At 35.9% G+C, this 25,345-nt stretch overlaps 1 protein-coding gene across 1 annotated transcript; it reads left to right on the forward strand.

Moving 5' to 3' along the window:
* Positions 1 to 153: 153 nt before the first annotated feature.
* On the forward strand, positions 154 to 23,799 carry LOC102807062 (hexokinase-1-like). The gene is made up of 9 exons (XM_085504225.1): positions 154 to 333; positions 2,269 to 2,431; positions 11,127 to 11,266; positions 11,482 to 11,602; positions 15,387 to 15,481; positions 15,876 to 15,975; positions 16,494 to 16,689; positions 22,235 to 22,390; positions 22,665 to 23,799. The coding sequence occupies exons 1-9, from the start codon at positions 310 to 312 to the stop codon at positions 23,035 to 23,037; spliced, it is 1,368 nt and encodes a 455-aa protein (XP_085360351.1). The 5' UTR covers positions 154 to 309; the 3' UTR covers positions 23,038 to 23,799.
* Positions 23,800 to 25,345: the final 1,546 nt, after the last annotated feature.

The raw sequence follows: 25,345 nt of genomic DNA on the forward strand, positions 1-25,345 counted from the left end.
TTTTAGAATATATTAAATGGCCGCTTTTTCGTACCAAAACGCTAAGCGAAAATAGTGAAAATAAAGTATTTTACAGTACAACAACGTGGCGTAGATGAGTCACACACATGCGCAAATAGCCAATCTGACGCCAATTCATGTGGATCTCCAATCCTACGCTATAATTATGCCCGTTAGTCTCCATCATTGTATCCACGGCCACAGTCATTGAAGTTGTAACTATCACATGACCGAGGACAGCCCTCGTACATCCCAGTCAACACCCCTTAGTTTTAACGGGATATTCTGTTCGGTGTCGAACCGTCTTTCATGATGTCCTGTTCCAACGTCACGGTAAGTGAAAATATAATGCTACAATGACAAATGAACGTCGGATCGCCTGTTGTAGTGCTAGTTTTGTCATCTGATGTTTTACATATAATTTACATACCGGTATCGTAGCGAAGACGGTTGTATAATTTCTACAATTATAAAAATACAGGTACGTTAATTAAGCCGATTAAAAAACGAGTGACATCTATCCATTCAGCCATTCCGACAACCCCTGTCGGTACATGTGTGTTACTGAACGGGAGCACATTGCCACGTGTGACACGAGTCACTTATGCGGCACATCGTATAAATTATAGATACGGTTCATATGCATACAATCATTTATTTGCTATTCAATTCTTAAAATTGTGTTTTTTAAATGAAATAATTTTAAACTTTGAAGCCAAAATCTAGCTAGTAATAGTACACATTGCTGCAATTGTTGATTTAATATTAAACAAGTTATCGAATAAATGCAAATGTTATTGTCATTTACAGTGACCTTGCTTTGGGATATCTATATGTCATCAGGTCTTTATTGTTGTCAAAGGCTTGTGACCCAAAAATACAGATTGCATGAACAAATAAATAAAATATGTAGTAAAAATCACGCAAGGTTTTGGTAAAAACCAGTATTTTTCACTTCTTAGCAATAGTAGCTAGTGTATTGTATTGTACTCAACTGTACCATGCAAGTCTCAACTTTTTAGATTTCGGCATTCCCCATGATGTATCCTTTGAAGGAAAAGATGTATAATAATAAGGTTATTACGCAGATACCTCAATGTATGCTCTCAGACAGTAGGCTGTCACATCGACCTCTGCTGCGGGTCGATCTATACTGCAGCTGTACTGTCTTCGTGCATATTTTGAGGTATCTTCGTAATAACCTTATAATATTATTATATCTTCTTTTCAATGAATATGATACAGATAAGTCGCCATAAATTTTAGTACTACGTGACTGTCAACCATCTTCATCAAAACTCATCAATATTGAAGGCAGCATTTCAAAGATCCTTAAAAAATAGAAAAATTATTAATAGATTATATTCATCTTCAATTTAAAAATAATTACATGAAGTACAGTTCATTCACTTCTTTAATTATCATTTTTGCTGTCTGTTTATATCTTGACACATTGAGACAATTAATTAACGAAAATGTGATAACAGGTTCAAGATAAATTTTGAAAGTTTTTTTTTCTATTTCAAATATTGATAAACTAGAAAACTATAGAAAACTTTGGGATGTCTGTAAGGGTTTGCCATTTGAAAAATAGGGGGCTCGTGGTTAATTCATTTTTACACTTTTTACAATACTTATACATAGCTAGCTCTATCTGTTTTCTCGCTGCGTTCTCGATACCCTCGCTATCAATAGCCTCACTATGAGGGATACAGCTTTTTTTTTATGTTGTCACAAGATTGAAAGATGGATTTGAGATATCTATCAGTATTGAGATATCTTTCATGTTACTATGGTGATGACCTAACTTGCAAAATCCACCCACTTACCAGCTGTTATCTTGTTTTATCATAGTATGGTTATTTCAGATAGATATGTATGTGCAGTATTACCCTGGAATCTAGCCATTCTCCTTCCCTGTGCATTCAAGAATGGCATGTTGAATCCTAACATAAACACGTAGACCACAAAGTCTCACGATAATAGGCGGCATCTAGTCTAGTGCAGTATCTATTACGTTGTGTTGCATTATTTTAACAAATTACTTAAATTGAACTAAAAATCACAGTATAAAATCAAAATTATTGAAACCCAGAAATTTAGTGAAATCAATGTGTTGTATATTTCAGGTGTTAGATATTGTCCAACTCATTTTAGCTGTTAAAAATAAACAAGATAAAGGTGTACGGTAGCTAATCACTGCTCATACTATTACTGGTATATGGTGTGATGTGAGGAAATTAAAGTCACATTTGATTTATTATGCAGGTGGAGTCCATTTTGAAGCCTTTCAGGCTGACATTAGATGACTATAAAAATATCAAATCATGTTTATCAAAAGAATTAATTAAAGGACTTTGTAAAGATACTAATAGTAAAGCCAGTGTGAAAATGTTTCCAACCCATGTGAGGGCTACACCGAATGGTACAGGTAAGTGTTTACAATGGTATTCGTTGTACTTGAGTATAGATGTAAGATGTGTATTTAAAGTGTCATAACACAGTAATTATGCCTAAAATAATGATTTTTAGCTCCGCTGTCGACTTTGTCGAGCGGAGCTTATCATATGAGTGATTGTCCGTCGTCGTCGTCCGTCGTCGTCGTCCGTCGTCCGTCGTCCGTGTCAATGTTTTACTTTTTCGACTTCTTCTTGAAAACTACAAGCCTGAATGCTTTGATACTTGGTGTATATGTACCTTGGGTAGACCTCTCTCAGATTTGTTCATTTCATGATGATATCTTCAATTCTCTAATTTTGGTGAATATTTTTGTCATTTTTGGTAAAAAATTAAATTTTCGACTTCTTGTTAAAAACCGCAAGTCCAATTGCTTTGATATTACATATATAGGTACTACATGTGGACCTCTCTCAGATTTGTTCATTTTGTAATGATATCTTCAATTCTCTAATTTTGGTGAATATTTTTGTCATTTTTGGTAAAGTGATATTTTCAACTTCTTGTTAAAAACCGCAAGTCCAATTGCTTTGATATTACATATATAGGTACTACATGTGGACCTCTCTCAGATTTGTTCATTTTGTAATGATATCATCAATTCTCTAATTTTGGTGAATATTTTTGTCATTTTTGGTAAAAAATTATATTTTCGACTTCTTGTTAAAAACCGCAAGTCCAATTGCTTTGATATTACGTATATAGATACTACATGTGGTCCTCTCTCAGATTTGTTCATTTTGTAATGATATCTTTAATTCTCTAATTTTGGTGAATATTTTTGTCATTTTTGGTAAAAAGTGATATTTTAAACTTCTTGTTAAAAACCGCAAGTCCAATTGCTTTGATATTACATATATAGGTACTACATGTGGACCTCTCTCAGAGTTGTTCATTTTGTAATGATATCTTTAATTTTCTAATTTTGGTGAATATTTTTGTCATTTTTGGTAAAAAGTGATATTTTCAACTTCTTGTTAAAAAGCGCAAGTCCAATTGCTTTGATATTACATATATATGTACTACATGTGGACCACTCTCAAATTTGTTCATTTCATGATGATATCTTCAATTCTCTAATTTTGATGAATATTTTTGTCATTTTTGTAAAAAGTGATATTTTCGACTTCTTGTTAAAAACCACAATCGTTTATGGTGAAAAATTATATTTTTGAATTCTTGTTGAAAACAGCAAGTCCCATAGCATTGATACTATGCATATTGTTCATTTTCTAATGATATCTTCTGTTCTTTAATTGAAATGTACATTGCTAACAGCGGAGCTATCTCAGCCGAGAGGCTGCTTGTTTTTAATTAAGATCCAAAATAATATATTGTGTGTTCTCACACTAATATGCACTAATAAAAAAAACAAAAAAAAACGGGTAGTTCAGATTTGTTTTTTTAAATTTGTTTTCCTTCATGGAAATCATTCTCTTTGGACTGGCTTTGCTGATTTCAAAACAGTGTTTAACCTATTCAATACCAGTTCCCTCTTTGCATCACAAATGCACAAAATGGTCCTGTTTATATTCTGCATTGGGTAAAAACTGAAAATTTACTCAAATTTTGTATGTTGGCTCCAAAATTAGTGTTCATTTTAAGAAATATTGAAGAATAGAAGAAAAAAGAACCAACAAATTTGTGCCAGAAAGTCTGGTGTTGAAAAGGTTTATAATGTTTTCAATTTGAACAAAATACTGGATTATAAAATCAGTTTCATTCAAATCTCATCAAAATTTTGTGTTATTTTAATGTTTTGACCTCTGTGCGTCAAAAATTGATTTGTAAAAATTTGATGAACACTTTCACTTCCATAGTAACTATTAACTTTTTATTAGTCCCCGTTCGGACGCAGTCTGAAAACGGGGACTTGTGTTTTGACCTCCGTGTGTCAGTGCGTGTGTGCGTGCATCCGGACCTGTATCTTAAAAATGCCTGGACCAATCACAATAAAACTTCACACATACATCATACATGATATTATACATATGCACGTCAACTTGTTTCACGATCTGATTCAAGATGGCTGAATGGCGGCCATTTTTGTGCTAAAAATCATAAAAATCAAGCATTTCTCTGCTGTTTACAGATGGATTTTGTTCAAAATTGGTATATGCGTTAGACATTATAGGACCTTGATGTAAATAATTTTGTTTTTTTCAGATTAGATTCAAAAAGCCGACTGGTGGCCATTTTTTTTTAATGAATGTGGTTCTCATGCCATATGTCTGCCATGCTTTCACTGATTATGTTCAAATTTTAAATACTCATACATCATGTCATAGATAGACAGATACAGTACTCATTCCGCCCAACCTCCCGCTTTTATCGCTTTTTTTCCGACCGCTTATCGCTTAATTTCCGACCGCTCGCTGCTTTCCGACCGGAAACCGACCGCTTTTTTTCCGCTCGCTCGCGTTCGCTTTTGTTCGCTCGCTCGCTCGCTTTTGTTCGCTCGTTCGCTCGCTCGCTCGCTTTTGTTCGCTCGCTCACTCCTGCTGGCTTCAGAAACATCGTCCGCTTGCCAGCCGACCGCTGGAGTAACAATGATCGTACATTGTATGTATAAACTTAAGTTTTTATTCGTAATAAATTTAGGTTTTAATGACGATTCAAAACACAACGCCTATTGCTTCTCTGTTTTGGAACAAAGACGCCTTCAAATCACTTGACACATTGTAACGTTTGCTACGCAAGTCGAACTGTGACCTGTATTTACATATTTACGTCCTTGTGTGTGTAGTTCAAGCAGCTATATAACTGGTCAATCGCGATATGTATTGAGTACTAGTGTTTGTGTGTTGTGTGTGTGTTTCTGTGTGTGATTTTGACTAAATTTATTCCGAACGGCGCTCAAAATAATTTGACACTTTGTTATTTTTGAACGCAACTCGCACTATGACCCTTACTCAATTTGCATAAGTAATACGAATGCTGTAGTTCAGAAAATCTATTGGTTAACTTTTGCTCGTGTCTGGGTGCGCAAAACAAAACTGCACATATAATTATCGCATAGCTGAATTTCTACAAATCAATTGGACTTAAACTACTAGTATAATGATTGTGACGATTAATCGCTTGTCTGAGTACATGCGGCGACGAATTATTGGATTGGCAGCAGCCGGACGAAAAATGAAAGAGATCTCGGAACAGTTAATTTGTTGAGGAAAACAAAACAAACGCAGCCAGTGATACATTTTGAAAACAAAAATACAAAATAATCGCAATCAGAGGCGCCGACCACGCGCGTTGGAAATAAATAAAACGTGTTGTGACAGTCTCACCAAATTCTTTCACTCGCGCAATATAATTATGTTATTTCCCAAAGCACTTATATTTAATACATTGACGAAAAACACCGCAAGAAAAATGTAAATCAGGCTTGTAATTACTACTCGAACGCAATGTTGATCACTGTAAAAGTGGATAAATTCGAACCGTCATCAAATTCAAAATTCAAGCGATCTCGTTGAATGTCAAAAATAAACTCGATGTTTAGAAAGACAAAAACAACACCATATTAGAGTGCAAAAAAAGTTAGCAGCAAAGAACGAGAAGTGCATGTGGGAAAGCGATGAGTGAACTCGAGGAAAATTATGCTGATGTGAGAACAAGCCATATACTCGCGGAGTACTCGCTAAAACATCGAGAAAATGTGCCATTTCAAAGGGCACCCTTACAAATAATGTCTGCGATTGTGTGAACATGAAAACGTGCAAACAAGGAACAGAACTCGTGGTCCACAAGGAAACTTAGCGATGACGCAGTTAGATGTATACGGCTGTTGAAAACAGACTCCTTCGATCTCATATAAGCAGGTTCACGTGGATGTATCATTTTCAACTATTACCAACAACGCTATGATAACAAAGACATTGTGAAATTCTTTTGTTTTTATGTAGAAAAATACAGTAATTTTACCAAGTAAAATCATATTTATTAAAATTGTTGTTCATACACGAGTTGTCGAACACACTACATAGTTTGTAATTTCATCTAGCTCCTTTCAGTCACGATTCAAAACAAATAAAAGGCACAAATATAGATAATATAGCAAATTATTTATTTCTGTAATATTCGTGTGTAATCAGTAATTATGACAAAAAATTATGGGTACATATGAAATAGATTTCGTTATGAATTATTCTTAATATCAATTTCTAAATTATTTTGTCAAAATCAGTTTTTTTTCCAGGTTTTTTCCCCAAAACGAAAGAATTTCGTAATGTCGGGAACGAGAAGTTTTTTTCTTCTTATTATTTTTTGGGAACGGAAAGTCTTTATCGTAGAGCTTCGCCTCGGTTGACAATGAGCTCTTCGGGTCGCTAAAACTGTATGTCCACTTCTGTTGGGGTGAACATTTGTATTATTATACTGAATAAATCTTAGAACAGAAATGGTGGCACTCAATTATGGCAATCTTCCAGCTCATCGTTAGAAAGATTTTAGGAGGCAAATTTAATCTTGAAGGATTGCAGGAAATTGACCCTTACCGATTCATATTTATGAATTAATCGGGATTCAGGTATCATAGTGTTTGTAACAGGAAGAAAAAAAAACGCTTTCGCGTGGGATTTTTCATGCAAACATTGTGAATGGTTCCCCGACACTGATTCCTTTTTACCTTTAAATTTTTCTAAGACGCAGCAAACCCTGCTCATGACCGGAGACGTCGTCGAGATGCAGATGCGATTCCTCTTAGCAACGCGTTCTATTTATTTTCAAAGCGTGTGGTCGGCGCCTTTGATTGCGTTTATTTTGTTCTTTTATTCAGTGAACGTAATCAATCACTGGCAGCGTTTGTTTTTTCGCGTCTCACAACTTAATGTCCAAGCCGACTTTGTTTTGGCTGTAAGTGAACTACGTACAGCTCATGAAAGTATTTCGCCCAGAGTTCGCAAAAAACGGAATACCCTGCAAAATTTGAATCCTTTATTTTATGACGAGACATTGGGCGCAAACATAAAAACCATAATTGTAATTTAACAGATTTATGTAACGTGTTAGTCCGCTTGCCAGCCGCCTAGTTAGAAAACGCGATCTCCAGTGAAGTCGGTGTCGACAACTTCGGACAAGTAAGATGGGCGCTGGCCGACATTACATTTGCAAGTATTGTATTTGTTTGACAAATTGTACACTACGGTCATTCTATAACAATCGATCAGTCGTTTTTTTCACAGTCTTACTATTCCTGCAGATATTCTTCAATTGTTATAGGTGCCACGGATTTTAACATAACTACAAATTGACCCGTGTTAAACCCAAACCATGCGTGCATGACAACCGTCAACCCTACACACGGTTTAACTCAACGAATACCGTACTCTACAGTAGACATTTTTCGCTCTCCACCAACAATAGAATGGTTTTATTTCATATTAGTTGTGTCTGTGTCAGTGTCGTATTTGATTTCACATGTTTGGTTCGATCTTGTTTATGGTGTACATTATTATCACCAATTTTATATGGCCGTGTGATCCACCGTATTTTTTTCAACGGTCGTTCTATAAATTTCTAATTGTATTTATTCTTATTTTAACATCATAAAAACAAAAATGATACACTTGTACATGAAACAGTAGGTAATGAACTGTAAATGCGGGCGGTTGTGCTGTCAGGCGAGCGAGCGAGCGAGCGATTGCGCGAGCGGATACTTCCAGATTTGCGCGGTCGAAAAAAAAGCGGAAATTGCGCGGTCGGATTGAACAAAGCGAGCGAAAAAAAAGCGATCGAAATCCGGAAGCGGGCGGGAGGTTCGGCGAAATGAGTACTGTATATTGGTTTGATGATCCTATTCAAAATGGCCAAATGGTGGTCATTTTTGTGCTAAAAACTCATCAAATATCAAGCGTTTCTGGCATTTATGGATGGATTTCGTTCAAACTTGGTGTACATATACTGTACTCGACCGCGCCCATGCCCGGGCAAGCGCATACCCCCCACTTTTGCGCAATTTTTATATTTGTGGTCACATTCGGCAAAGCGCCCACCCCTTCAAAATGCAACTAATTTAAAACTTGGTCTTGCGTAACGAATCTTGATAATCGTTTTTATATGATACAGCGTGGATATCGACCGCTGTGAACATGTTGCGAATGCGTAGAACATGGTAACCGTGCGTAAACTACGCTTCGACAATGACCTGTTAATACAAGTAAAATGCGGTGAATATTTCATGCCATATTCAGTTTACCTCTCAAAAATGGCTAGTTACTAGTTTTTTGGAAAAACCATGTCGTTTATTCGCTGAAATAAATTCCAACAGATCGTACTTCGACATTGATAATTCACTTCCGCATTGCGTTACCGGAAAGTCTTCGGGAATTTCCGAAGAATTGCCTTCAGTGCAACACAGCATTCTGATTGGTAAATAACCAACTTGACCCATTAGGTCAAAGGATGCTGCTGCAGGTCAAATGCAAATGCATCATGGCGGAAAGTGATTTTCATCGAGAGTTTGCGTACGATCCAACACCTTCGTCAGTGGAGATAATATGACAATTTTGACTTCGACTGTGTTCCAACAGACTCAAATGTTTTTAATTTCATAAATTCTGGTGGTACGTAATTAATATTGTAATAAAATGTGCATATTTATTGTGATCATTTTTGTTTCTTCCTTGTGAAAATCAACGACGACTCAACTAATTTCGTAATTTGATTTTCCCTCAAAGACGTAATCTGTCACTTGATGAATCAATTTTTCATTTGCACTCTTTTTCGAGGGGGGTGCTCGAGTAAGCGCCCACCCCTAAAAAATCGTGATTTTCTGAGTTGAGGCCCCTGGGCGCTTACGCGGTCGAGTACGGTATTAAACATTACAGGTTTCTGATGCACATCATTTATTTTTCAGATCAGATTCAAAATGGCTGTCTGGTGGCCATTTTGTTTTAATGGATGGGCTTCTAGACCCATATCTCAGACTTGTTTTGACTGATTATGTTCAAATTTTAAATATTCATTATGCATCATGTCATAGATATACGGATATATTGGTTTGATGATCCTTTTCAAAGTGGCCAAATGGTGGCTATTTTTGTGCTAAAAAAATCCTTAAATATCAAGCATTTCTTGCATTTCTTTCTTATGGATGGATTTTGTTCAAACTTATAACATACATTAGACATTACAGGTTCCTGATGCACGTCATTTTATTTTTCAGATTGGATTCAAAATGGCTGGCTGGCGGCCATTTTGTTTTAATGATTGGGCTTCTAGAGCCATATCTTTTAAATGCTTTGACTGATTATATTCAAAATTTATATATTCATTATACATCATGTTATATATATTTATATACATGTATTCAAAATGGCTGATTTTGAATGCTGTTCCAGAGCAATATCTCTCAATATGGACAAGTACTTGTTTGACGATCAGATACAAATGTCAATCATTTTAATGTTAAAAAATCATATTCCTGACATGGTTATATTTCAGCTATATTACTATAAATAAAACTATATATCTTAAATTTGATAACTAACGGGGACTGTGCCATGCATGGCTTGTGCACTATTATTTCATGTTTGACCTGTGAAATGTTTGGAGTAGACAATAAATTGAAGGTGCAGTAATGGTTATTGGGACCACTCATATTTATTTCCCTTATAATATAGAAATTTAATTTAAAACAGTAAAAATAATATAAAATAGTTATTGTCATGCTTTGTTGTGTTCGTCATGTGTCCCACACGACTTATACAATCAGTTCTTTAAATTTCAAGCAAATAACAGTTTTACTGTCACCTACACAACGACACCATGATTACATTCATTGTACAATCAATTGGGATAAATATAATGTTTGCCATTTGTCTGTGGCTGAAGTCTGACATAGGAGACTATTACTTTTGTTTTTCCAAAGTCATGCTTTAACTGATCACAATCTAACTTAACACACATACCATGTATGATGGATGACCCACATATGCACATTGACTTTTGCTACCATTTGCTACCAAATATGACTTAAATTTGTTAATTATTTTACTTTATATAAATGTTCAGGGCCTTTTCTTGGAGATGAACAAAAAAATTTCAGCAGGTCATCAAGTTTTGACCTTTGTGCATGTGTGACTGCGTCTTCACCTGAATCTCGGACATTCTTGAAGTGACTTGAATTGTCTTATCATTGTAAAGATCATATGTATTTAATATTACATATGTATATTGCTATTATGGAGATGAGAAATTATATTTTTTGCCGCACCCTTAGAAAAATTACTTTTAAAAAAGTGTATAGGTACGTTATGTCTTTTAATACCTGTAATTAAAAAAATAGAAAATTGATTTGTAAAATTTTAATGAACACTTTCACTTCCATAGTAACTATTAACTGTTTATATTATTATATTTTACAGCCATCGTAAATACAAAAAACTGATACTGTATTGTCTCTGTTAGTAGTAGTGCAGCTACCCTTGCGTAATTGACGTGTCCATGATTGAATATCTTGTATATTATTTGGTTTATGTATACTCCAATTAAAGATGCAATTAATCCAATAATAATAGTACATCATAAATATTGTACTCAAAGTTACACAAAAAAAATTATGAGTGGCTAAAATAACTGATCTGTCAATCATTTTCCAAATTATTGATTACTCTGGAACATAATTTTCCAAGATTATTTGTAACTCCAATTATTATAAATTTTTGTAGAAAAAGGGAAGTTTTTAGCATTGGACCTAGGTGGCAGTAATTTCCGTGTGTTGTGTGTCACTGTTGATGGTAAACACATTGAATCTGACAGCCATATATACAAACTTGGAGATGATTTAATGCAGGGTTCTGGGCAACAAGTAAGTACCATTTGGTTACTGTTTTACGAATAGATTCAGACATGGCGGCGTCATGTGTATTGCTATTGCAGTCTCCTTTAACGCTGGTAAGAAACCATGGTTCTGTTTTGAAGGCACTAGTCATTTATGACAAACCCAATTTGAGTTTCAAACAAAATACAAATAGTTATTATAATAATAAATTAAATGTATTTTTGTTTTTGTTATTTTTTCAGCTCTTTGATTATATTGCTGACTGTTTAGTTAAGTTTATGAAAGAGCATGACTTATGTGGAGAGAGACTACCTTTAGGTTTTACTTTCTCTTTTCCATGTCAGCATCTAAGTCTCACATGTGGTAAGAATTATTTCTTCTAAAATTTAAAATTTGCATGAAACCATGAAGTGTATGTGCATTAACTAATCAATGTTGGTTAGTCTATGGCCTAGTATGTGAATGGTAGACATCCCAGTAGTCTAGATCTGGATGGTAGCCAACCCACCAATCTAAATCTAGATGGTAGCCAACCCACCAATCTAAATCTACATAGTAGCCAACCCAACAATCTAAATCTACATAGTAATCAACCCACCAATCTAAATCTAGATGGTACCCATCCCACCAATCTACATCTACATGGTAGCCAACCCACCAATCTAAATTTACATGGTACCCAACCCACCAATCTAAATCTACATGGTACCCATCCCACCAATCAACATCTACATGGTAGCCAACCCACCAATCTAAATTTACATGGTGCCCAACCCACCAATCTAAATCTACATGGTAGCCAACCCACCAATCTAAATTTACATGGTACCCATCCCACCAATCAACATCTACATGGCAGCCAACCCACCAATCTAACTTTAGATGGTAGCCAACCCACCAATCTACATATACATGGTAGTCAACCCACCAATCTAAATCTACATGGTACCCAACCCACCAATCTGAATCTACGTGGTACCCAACCCACCAATCTAAATCTAGATGGTACCAACCCATCAATCTAAATCTAGATGGTACCCAACCCATCAATCTAAATCTAGATGGTAGCCAACCCACCAATCTAAATTTACATGGTACCCAACCCACCAATCTAAATCTACATGGTACCCAACCCACCAATCTAAATCTACATGGTACCCATCCCACCAATCGACATCTATATGGTAGCCAACCCACCAATCTAAATCTACATGGTAGCCAACCCACCAATCTAAATCTAGATGGTAGCCAACCCACCAATCTAAATTTACATGGTACCCAACCAACCAATCTAAATCTACATGGTACCCAACCAACCAATCTAAATCTACATGGTACCCATCCCATCAATCTACATCTACATGGTACCCAACCCAACAATCTAAATTTAGATGCTAGCCAACCCACCAATCTAAATCTAGATGGTAGCCAACCTACCAATCTTAATTTACATGGTACCCAACCAACCAATCTAAATCTACATGGTACCCAACCCACCAATCTAAATTTAGATGGTAGCCAACCCACCAATCTGAATCTACATGGTACCCAACCCACCAATCTACATCTACATGGTACCCAACCCACCAATCTAAATCTAGATGGTACCCAACCCACCAATCTAAATCTAGATGGTAGCCAACCCACCAATCTAAATTTACATGGTACCCAACCCACCAATCTAAATATACATGGTAGCCAACCCACCAATCTAAATCTACATGTTACCCATCCCACCAATCTAAATCTACATGGTACCCATCCCATCAATCTACATCTACATGGTAGCCAACCCACCAATCTAAATCTAGATGGTAGCCAACCCACCAATCTAAATTTACATGGTACCCAACCCACCAATCTAAATCTACATGGTACCCAACCCACCAATCTAAATCTACATGGTACCCATCCCACCAATCAACATCTACATGGTAGCCAACCCACCAATCTAAATTTACATGTTAACCAACCCACCAATCTAAATTTAGATGGTGCCAACCCATCAATCTAAATCTAGATGGTACCCAACCCAACAATCTAAATCTAGATGGTAGCCAACCCACCAATCTAAATTTACATGGTACCCAACCCACCAATCTAAATCTAGATGGTACCCAACCCACCAATCTAAATTTACATGGTACCCAACCAACCAATCTACATCTACATGGTAGCCAACCCACCAATCTAAATTTACATGGTACCCAACCAACCAATCTAAATCTACATAGTACCCAACCTACCAATCTAAATTTACATGGTACCCATCCCATCAATCTACATCTACATGGTAGCCAACCCACCAATCTAAATCTAGATGGTTGCCAACCCACCAATCTAAATCTACATGGTACCCAACCCACCAATCTAAATCTACATGGTACCCAACCCACCAATCTAAATCTAGATGGTGGCCAACCCACCAATCTCTAGATGGTAGCTAACCCACCAATCTAAATCTAGATGGTAGTCAACCCACCAATCTAAATTTACATGGTACCCAACCCACCCACAAATCTAAATCTACATGGTACCCAACCCACCAATCTAAACCTACATGGTAGCCAACCCACCAATCTAAATCTACATGGTAGCCAACCCACCAATCTAAATCTACATGGTAGCCAATCAACCAATCTAAATCTACATGGTAGCCAACCCACCAATCTAAATTTACATGGTAGCCAACCCACCAATCTAAATCTACATGGTACCCAACCCAACAATCTAAATCTAGATGGTATCCAACCCACCAATCTAAATCTACATTGTACCCAACCCACCAATCTAAATCTACATAGTATCCAACCAACCAATCTAAATCTACATGGTACCCAACCCACCAATCTAAATCTACATGGTACCTAACCCACCAATCTAAATCTACTTGGTAGCCACCCACCAATCTCTTGATGGTAGCCAACCCACCATTCTAAATCTACATGGCTGATAACCCACATCGTAGCCAACCCACCAATCTAAATCTAGATGGTGGCCAACCCACCAATCTCTAGATGGTAGCCAACCCACCAATCTAAATCTAGATGGTGGGCAACCCACCATCCTAAATCTAGGTGGTAGCCAACCCATCAATCTTCATCTACATAGTTGACAACCCACCAATCTAAATCTACATGGTAGCCAACCCACCAATCTAAATCTACATGGTAGCCAACCCACCAATCTAAATCTACATAGTATCCAACCAACCAATCTAAATCTACATGGTAGCCAACCCACCAATCTAAATCTACATGGTACCCAACCCACCAATCTAAATCTACATGGTAGCCAACCCACCAATCTAAATCTACATGGTAGCCAACCCACCAATCTAAATCTACATAGTATCCAACCAACCAATCTAAATCTACATGGTAGCCAACCCACCAATCTAAATCTACATAGTATCCAACCAACCAATCTAAATCTAGATGGTAGCCAACCCACCAATCTAAATCTACATGGTACCCAACCCACCAATCTAAATCTACATTGTACCTAACCCACCAATCTAAATCTAGATGGTGGCCAACCCACCAATCTCTAGATGGTAGCCAACCCACCAATCTAAATCTAGATGGTGGGCAACCCACCATCCTAAATCTAGGTGGTAGCCAACCCACCAATCTAAATCTACATGGTAGCCAACCCACCAATCTAAATCTACATGGTACCTAACCCACCAATCTAAATCTAGATGGTGGCCAACCCACCAATCTCTAGATGGTAGCCAACCCACCAATCTAAATCTAGATGGTGGGCAACCCACCATCCTAAATCTAGGTGGTAGCCAACCCATCAATCTTCATCTACATAGTTGACAACCCACCAATCTAAATCTACATGGTATCCAACCCACGTATCTAAATCTAGATGGTAGCCAACCCACCAATCTAAATCTACATGTTACCCAACCCACCAATCTAAATCTACATGTTACCCATCCCACCAATCTAAATCTAGATGGTACCCAACCCACCAATCTAAATCTACTTGGTAGCCAACCAACCAATCTAAATATAGATGGTAGCCAACCCACCAATCTGAATCTACATGGTAGCAATTGCAATTGTACATTGTCAATAATATTCATTTTGACCAACCATGTTGTCATGAACTTTGTACATCAATTATATTTTAGCTATTCTCACTAAATGGACAAAAGGCTTTTCAGCATCTGGTGTTGCTAGTCAGGATGTTGGTGTACTTCTATCAGAATCTCTAAAACGAAAAGAGGTGAGTCTAATTCACAACAATACATTAATATTATTATCATAAATACTGAATGTTCATTTTTTATCTGAAGTGTACGTTATTGCTCCAATCAGCAATTCACTGCAAGATCTTTGTGTATTCATGAAAGCCGTTGTCTGCCGTAAAAATCAAGTGAGAAGTTGAGATATACTTACTTCATCAAAATTGATTATCATCAGATGTGTAGACCACATTTTCAAGTGTTGAAATACGCAATTAATAGGCTTGTCAAATCTGTTTCAGCACCGCTATGACTATTGATTTTCTTGTTTTTACCTTTGATTTCACACATAACCCAGGGAATGCAAAATGTAGTATTGATATTTTCTCACTTGAAATGAGCAATTTGATTTATCCTATGATCTTTTGTTTGTAGGTTTCTAATATAGAATTGGTTGCCGTTGTAAATGACACGACAGGTGCCCTTGTATCATGTGCACATCAATATCCCGATTGTCAAGTCAGTCTTATATTAGGTACTATATAGTTATGTATCATATATAGTACATACATGTAGTACTAAAGAAAATTAAAGAAATATGTCTCAAACTCATCGAATAGACTTGTTTTCAAAACAAATTTGAGTTCATTTGGTGGGCAACTGGAATGCTGTAATTAGTTCACTATGGGTCATTGCACAGTGACGTCTTTTGTTTACATTATTATAAACTAACATGTGAATGTTTGATAAGAAATGTCACACACTGATCAACACTAGCCCGGGATATCATGTGACAACAATGCCCATAAGTTGTTTTATTAAAAGGGACACAGAATATAAATATTTAGTATCATCATAAGCTGCAAACTATTTTTTTCTTCAGGTGTGGACAGATCACTGCCTATGTAAATGCCATGCAAAATGTAACCAAGCATGTCATTGTATTGTTTGAAATGAGACAGGATTCAGATTTCATATTGGTATTAATCTGTTATAACTTTCTGAAGGAAATATTCCTGCTGTGTATTGTAAAACAATTTGTTTTATTGACAGGTACTGGTAGTAATTGTAGCTATATGGAGAGTCTAGATAATGTGGAGTTATGGACTGCTGATCAAGATGGGGAGCCTAAGCAGGTGATTATTGACACTGAATGGGGTGCTTTTGGTGATGATGGCACAATTGATGAATACAGAACAAATTTGGACAAAGAATTGGATAATCATACTCCTAATAAGGGACGACAGAGGTACAGAATGTATTATAAAAATTATTATTATTAAGTTTTTATGTTATTTTTATTATTAAGTTTATGCGCACTTTAACTATTACATTATGTATTTCATATGAGGGCATTTTTGATGTTCATAAATATTGCAGTGTTTCACCACTTATGCCGTGTCTGTGGTGTAGCACTGAGGCCATGTCTGTGGTGTAGCACTGAGGCCGTGTCTAATAGTTTCCCCAGTGGCAGCGTCCCTGTCTAAATAACTTCACTTCTTCTCTCAGTACTTCTCCCGTTGGCAAGTATTTTTTCTTGACAGGGTGAGTCTCTTTGTTGGGTAGAGGATGGTGAGAAATAATACACATCACGGCCACGTTATATGACTAATTCAATGGGTAAAGTGTATTTTTTTTGTAAATGGCTATTATTAATACTTAGTGACTTTTATTTTATGGTTTTATTTCATGCCGTTTCAGACAAAATTTGTCAAATACCCATCACAATGGCGACTTTTAAGCCATTCACCAATAGTTCTTAATCGGGTATAACATTAAAAAATAATGTTATAATATGGATCTGTATGGTTGTCCTGAACTTGTAGAATTCCAACAAATACTATATAATATATTTTATGAAATACTGTGGAATACTTTATTTTCGCTGGAATTAATTTTCGCTGAAAAGGCTTTTTGGACGTTTTGTATGGAATTTATTTTCACTGATTTTTGATGAGCTTAATGTGAAATATAGGAAAAAATGTATATTCGCTGGATTTTATTTTCACAGAATCATCCCTTCAGCGAAAATAGCGAAAATAAATTCCAAGTGAAAATAAAGTATTCTACAGTACTGCTTTAAAACAAATTCCTATGAAACGACCTAGCTTTGCATGTTTTCAGACTGGTTTTCTCATAAATAGTATTTTGTACTGGGTACAAAATTTTAAAAGTCTATGACTAATGCCAAATCACTAATTATGTAACTTTTTAAAACAAATAAACGTGATAAGTTTGTTAACCTTATTTAATAGGTTGAATACACTCTAACAATTTTAGATTGGTGTTTTTATGTGTCCAGTGTCTACCAATGGCTATATTATATTGGTGTTTTTATGTGTCCCAGTGTCTACCAATGGCTATATTATATTGGTGTTTTTATGTGTCCCAGTGTCTACCAATGGCTATATTATATTGGTGTTTTTATGTGTCCAGTGTCTACCAATGGCTACATTATATTGGTGTTTTTATGTGTCCAGTGTCTACCAATGGCTATATTATATTGGTGTTTTTATGTGTCCAGTGTCTACCAATGGCTATATTATATTGGTGTTTTTATGTGTCCCAGTGTCTACCAATGGCTATATTATATTGGTGTTTTTATGTATCCAGTGTCTACCAATGGCTATATTATATTGGTGTTTTTATGTGTCCAGTGTCTACCAATGCCTATATTATATTGGTGTTTTTATGTGTCCAGTGTCTACCAATGGCTATATTATATTGGTGTTTTTATGTGTCCAGTGTCTACCAATGGCTATATTATATTGGTGTTTTTATGTGTCCAGTGTCTACCAATGACTATATTATATTGGTGTTTTTATGTGTCCAGTGTCTACCAATGGCTATATTATATTGGTGTTTTTATGTGTCCAGTGTCTACCAATGACTATATTATATTGGTGTTTTTATGTGTCCAGTGTCTACCAATGGCTATATTATATTGGTGTTTTTATGTGTCCAGTGTCTACCAATGGCTATATTATATTGGTGTTTTTATGTGTCCAGTGTCTACCAATGACTATATTATATTGGTGTTTTTATGTGTCCAGTGTCTACCAATGGCTATATTATATTGGTGTTTTTATGTGTCCAGTGTCTACCAATGACTATATTATATTGGTGTTTTTATGTGTCCAGTGTCTACCAATGACTATATTATATTGGTGTTTTTATGTGTCCAGTGTCTACCAATGACTATATTATATTGGTGTTTTTATGTGTCCAGTGTCTACCAATGACTATATTATATTGGTGTTTTTATGTGTCCAGTGTCTACCAATGGCTACATTATATTGGTGTTTTTATGTGTCCAGTGTCTACCAATGACTATATTATATTGGTGTTTTTATGTGTCCCAGTGTCTACCAATGGCTATATTATATTGGTGTTTTTATGTATCCAGTGTCTACCAATGGCTATATTATATTGGTGTTTTTATGTGTCCAGTGTCTACCAATGCCTATATTATATTGGTGTTTTTATGTGTCCAGTGTCTACCAATGGCTATATTATATTGGTGTTTTTATGTGTCCAGTGTCTACCAATGGCTATATTATATTGGTGTTTTTATGTGTCCAGTGTCTACCAATGACTATATTATATTGGTGTTTTTATGTGTCCAGTGTCTACCAATGGCTATATTATATTGGTGTTTTTATGTGTCCAGTGTCTACCAATGACTATATTATATTGGTGTTTTTATGTGTCCAGTGTCTACCAATGGCTATATTATATTGGTGTTTTTATGTGTCCAGTGTCTACCAATGGCTATATTATATTGGTGTTTTTATGTGTCCAGTGTCTACCAATGACTATATTATATTGGTGTTTTTATGTGTCCAGTGTCTACCAATGACTATATTATATTGGTATTTTTATGTGTCCAGTGTCTACCAATGACTATATTATATTGGTGTTTTTATGTGTCCCAGTGTCTACCAATGACTATATTATATTGGTGTTTTTATGTGTCCAGTGTCTACCAATGACTATATTATATTGGTGTTTTTATGTGTCCAGTGTCTACCAATGGCTATATTATATTGGTGTTTTTATGTATCCAGTGTCTACCAATGGCTATATTATATTGGTGTTTTTATGTGTCCAGTGTCTACCAATGGCTATATTATATTGGTGTTTTTATGTGTCCAGTGCCTACCAATGGCTATATTATATTGGTGTTTTTATGTGTCCAGTGTCTACCAATGGCTATATTATATTGGTATTTTTATGTGTCCCAGTGTCTACCAATGACTATATTATATTGGTGTTTTTATGTGTCCAGTGTCTACCAATGACTATATTATATTGGTGTTTTTATGTGTCCAGTGTCTACCAATGACTATATTATATTGGTGTTTTTATGTGTCCAGTGTCTACCAATGGCTATATTATATTGGTGTTTTTATGTATCCAGTGTCTACCAATGGCTATATTATATTGGTGTTTTTATGTGTCCAGTGTCTACCAATGGCTATATTATATTGGTGTTTTTATGTGTCCAGTGCCTACCAATGGCTATATTATATTGGTGTTTTTATGTGTCCAGTGTCTACCAATGACTATATTATATTGGTATTTTTATGTGTCCCAGTGTCTACCAATGACTATATTATATTGGTGTTTTTATGTGTCCAGTGTCTACCAATGACTATATTATATTGGTGTTTTTATGTGTCCAGTGTCTACCAATGGCTATATTATATTGGTGTTTTTATGTATCCAGTGTCTACCAATGGCTATATTATATTGGTGTTTTTATGTGTCCAGTGTCTACCAATGGCTATATTATATTGGTGTTTTTATGTGTCCAGTGCCTACCAATGGCTATATTATATTGGTGTTTTTATGTGTCCAGTGTCTACCAATGGCTATATTATATTGGTGTTTTTATGTGTCCAGTGTCTACCAATGGCTATATTATATTGGTGTTTTTATGTGTCCAGTGTCTACCAATGGCTATATTATATTGGTGTTTTTATGTGTCCAGTGCCTACCAATGGCTATATTATATTGGTATTTTTATGTATCCAGTGTCTACCAATGGCTATATTATATTGGTGTTTTTATGTATCCAGTGTCTACCAATGGCTATATTATATTGGTATTTTTATGTGTCCAGTGTCTACCAATGGCTATATTATATTGGTATTTTTATGTGTCCAGTGTCTACCAATGGCTATATTATATTGGTATTTTTATGTGTCCAGTGTCTACCAATGGCTATATTATATTGGTGTTTTTATGTGTCCAGTGTCTACCAATGACTATATTATATTGGTGTTTTTATGTATCCAGTGTCTACCAATGGCTATATTATATTGGTGTTTTTATGTATCCAGTGTCTACCAATGGCTATATTATATTGGTATTTTTATGTGTCCAGTGTCTACCAATGGCTATATTATATTGGTATTTTTATGTGTCCAGTGTCTACCAATGGCTATATTATATTGGTATTTGTATGTGTCCCAGTGTCTACCAATGGCTATATTATATTGGTGTTTTTATGTGTCCAGTGTCTACCAATGACTATATTATATTGGTGTTTTTATGTGTCCAGTGTCTACCAATGACTATATTATATTGGTGTTTTTATGTGTCCAGTGTCTACCAATGGCTATATTATATTGGTGTTTTTATGTGTCCAGTGTCTACCAATGGCTATATTATATTGGTGTTTTTATGTGTCCCAGTGTCTACCAATGGCTATATTATATTGGTGTTTTTATGTGTCCAGTGTCTACCAATGACTATATTATATTGGTGTTTTTATGTGTCCCAGTGTCTACCAATGGCTATATTATATTGGTGTTTTTATGTGTCCAGTGCCTACCAATGGCTATATTATATTGGTGTTTTTATGTGTCCAGTGTCTACCAATGGCTATATTATATTAGTGTTTTTATGTGTCCAGTGTCTACCAATGGCTATATTATATTGGTGTTTTTATGTGTCCAGTGTCTACCAATGGCTATATTATATTGGTGTTTTTATGTGTCCAGTGCCTACCAATGGCTATATTATATTGGTGTTTTTATGTGTCCAGTGTCTACCAATGACTATATTATATTGGTGTTTTTATGTGTCCAGTGTCTACCAATGGCTATATTATATTGGTGTTTTTATGTGTCCAGTGTCTACCAATGGCTATATTATATTGGTGTTTTTATGTGTCCAGTGTCTACCAATGGCTATATTATATTGGTTATATTGCCCTGTGCTCATTGTGCACGTGGCAGTTTTCCAGTTTCCAGGTAGCAGTGCTACCCACACTGTACAACTACCAGCCTGAAATATGTTTATTGCTCAGCTGGCATATCGACCCAAAATACGTTACTGGTTCAACTGGAATACCGGCCTTCAATAAGTTACTGACTCAACTGGAATTCCAGGCTGAAATTGATAACATTCCCATCTCTTCCAAGATTTGCCAAAAATTAAGAATGAAGTTTAATCTGGTCCCAGCTCTAATATACTTACATTGGTATATTGTGATACAATTTGATCAACTTAACCATTTGTCTGCACATTCCTATAAGAAGTTTGAGACAAAAATAGCCAAATTTTCTGAGTAAAAACTGAAAATTGACTCAAAGTTTGTCTGTTGGATCCAAAATTAGGGTTCATTTCCAGAAATATTGAAAAATACAAGAAAAAAGTGCTGACAAATTTTGGGGGAGAAAGTCTGGTGGTGAAAAGGGGATAGCTGGTGTTCATTATTCAGAAATAATGTCGAAAAAAACAACAACAACCACAAGCACTTTCATTCTTTTTTTTTTCATTTGTAGGTTTGAGAAAATGATATCTGGTCTATATCTTGGTGAAGTGGTCAGACTTATACTTAAACAACTTGCTGAACATAAACTGATCTTTGACGGAGTTCTTTCTAAAGAACTACAGACTCGTTCGAGGTTTGAGACGAGGTTCATCTCACAAATAGAAGAGTAAGAGACTTACAACTCTTATTATATTAAAAATGTACATGTATTAACATATATTATAACAAAATATTATATAATTTGAAGAACAATTTCTTTCGGTGTTTTGTGTTTTTTCTTTGTCTTCCCAGTACTGTACATGTATATTCAGTATTTGATATGTACAAGTTTTGAGTGTAAATGTAGAAATTCTTTGTATTGTTTAGTGGAAACTGAATTGCCATTACATGTCCTTTTCTGAAGAAATCAACATATCATCATCTTTAATACTTGTTTGCAGGGAGGCGGAAGAAAAATATGAAATTTGTAAACAAGTTCTTCAAGAATTAGGAATAATTGAACCAACCATCGAAGACTGTCGAATTATAAAAATGGTTTGTCAGGTGGTATCGACTCGAGCAGCGTGGATGGCAGCGGCTGGATTGGGTGCGGTGGTAGATAAATTAGGAATGAAAAATACAACGGTTGGCATGGACGGATCACTTTACTTAAAGCATCCAACAATTCATGACATCATGAGAGTGGCCATCAATGAACTTTCCCCCAGTACATGTGTGAAATTTGTACATGCAGAGGACGGTAGTGGAAGAGGTGCAGCGTTGGTAGCAGCAGTCTCAGATCGACTGAATAAAAAATGTTTTAATTCAATATAATAATATTTAATAATCTTAAATATGGAGGATCAATTAATGTCCTTTCTTCTTAAATAGATTTTAAACATCACTGGATGTTGTCCCTGTGAATATACTGTTTTGCTCTTAACATCGCAATTGTTTTTTAGTGATTGGTTAAACTATGCTATTGTTTTTTAGAGACGGGTTAATACCATGCTATTGTTTTTTAGAGACGGGTTAATACCATGCTATTGTTTTCCAAAGGAATGGATCAGATTTGGGAATTTGTTTGTATATTTTTATAGTTCCCATTAAGATGGTGGTCCAAAAACAGGAATTTGGGTTCTGTATGTGCGCGAATGTACTTCAAATACTGTGTATTCACAATATAGATTTAACTGCTCAGTGGCTTAAATATGTGGGGCCACTAAATTCAAATTAATATTTAATTCAGCTTAAGTTTACATAGCTCATAGGGGTAAGGTATTTAAATATGCAATATGAATTGATGGAAATATTGTCAGTTGTGTAAAATAAAAATGATTGCATAAATCTAAAGGCAGGAAAGTTCTGCTTTTTCAGAGGACTGTGATCACACCTAATTACGCTGAAAGTTTATTTTGTTGAAAAGTTTTGCTCTTGTATGTTGATTACCCCCACTGAATTATTAGTTGATTCTGTGGAACTTAAAAGGTACCGTTCACTGAACAATAAATGGGATGAATTGAACACCTATCGCATGCAACAAACATTTTTTTCAGTAAAAAGTTCATCTGAATAAAATAAATGCATGTAACAAAATGTTATCAATTTATATTGTTTTATGGAGAGAGGTGAGACCAACAAACATTCAACATAATTAGCTGTCTAGATCTCCAAACCTCATTTCTTCAGATCTACACCAGAGACACTTGTAGCATCTGTCTAGATCTCCAAACCTCATTTCTTCAGATCTACACCAGAGGCACTTGTAGCATCTGTCTAGATCTCCAAACCTCATTTCTTCAGATCTACACCAGAGGCACTTGTAGCATCTGTCTAGATCTCCAAACGTCATTTCTTCAGATCTACACCAGAGGCACTTGTAGCATCTGTCTAGATCTCCAAACCTCATTTCTTCAGATCTACACCAGAGGCACTTGTTGCATCTGTCTAGATCTCCAAACCTCATTTCTTCAGATCTACACCAGAGGCACTTGTAGCATCTGTCTAGATCTCCAAACCTCATTTCTTCAGATCTACACCAGAAGCACTTGTAGCATCTGTCTAGATCTCCAAACCTCATTTCTTCAGATCTACACCAGAAGCACTTGTAGCATCTGTCTAGATCTCCAAACCTCATTTCTCCAGATCTACACCAGAGGCATTTGTAGCATCTGTCTAGATCTCCAAACCTCATTTCTTCAGATCTACACCAGAAGCACTTGTTGCATCTGTCTAGATCTCCAAACCTCATTTCTTCAGATCTACACCAGAGGCACTTGTAGCATCTGTCTAGATCTCCAAACCTCATTTCTCCAGATCTACACCAGAGGCACTTGTTGCATCTGTCTAGATCTCCAAACCTCATTTCTTCAGATCTACACCAGAGGCACTTGTAGCATCTGTCTAGATCTCCAAACCTCATTTCTTCAGATCTACACCAGAGGCACTTGTAGCATCTGTCTAGATCTCCAAACCTCATTTCTTCAGATCTACAGCAGAGGCACTTGTAGCATCTGTCTAGATCTCCAAACCTCATTTCTTCACATCTACACCAGAGGCACTTGTTGCATCTGTCTAGATCTCCAAACCTCATTTCTTCAGATCTACACCAGAGACACTTGTAGCATCTGTCTAGATCTCCAAACCTCATTTCTTCAGATCTACACCAGAGGCACTTGTAGCATCTGTCTAGATCTCCAAACCTCATTTCTTCACATCTACACCAGAAGCACTTGTTGCATCTGTCTAGATCTCCAAACCTCATTTCTTCAGATCTACACCAGAGGCACTTGTAGCATCTGTCTAGATCTCCAAACCTCATTTCTTCAGATCTACACCAGAGGCACTTGTTGCATCTGTCTAGATCTCCAAACCTCATTTCTTCAGATCTACACCAGAGGCACTTGTAGCATCTGTCTAGATCTCCAAACCTCATTTCTTCAGATCTACACCAGAGGAACTTGTAGCATCTGTCGAGATCTCCAAACCTCATTTCTTCAGATCTACAGCAGAGGCACTTGTAGCATCTGTCTAGATCTCCAAACCTCATTTCTTCAGATCTACACCAGAGGCACTTGTAGCATCTGTCTAGATCTCCAAACCTCATTTCTCCAGATCTACACCAGAGGCACTTGTAGCATCT

The sequence above is a fragment of the Saccoglossus kowalevskii genome, chromosome 10 (assembly GCF_978046115.1).
Source record: "Saccoglossus kowalevskii chromosome 10, keSacKowa6.1, whole genome shotgun sequence".
Classification (NCBI taxonomy): Eukaryota; Metazoa; Hemichordata; class Enteropneusta; family Harrimaniidae; genus Saccoglossus; species Saccoglossus kowalevskii.

Coding starts and splice junctions, on each gene's coding strand:
- LOC102807062 (XM_085504225.1), top strand. CDS start 310: ATGATGTCCTGTTCCAACGTCACG. Junction 11,267..11,481: donor TGCAGGGTTCTGGGCAACAA/GTAAGTACCATT, acceptor TTATTTTTTCAG/CTCTTTGATTATATTGCTGA. Junction 15,482..15,875: donor AATCTCTAAAACGAAAAGAG/GTGAGTCTAATT, acceptor TTTTGTTTGTAG/GTTTCTAATATAGAATTGGT.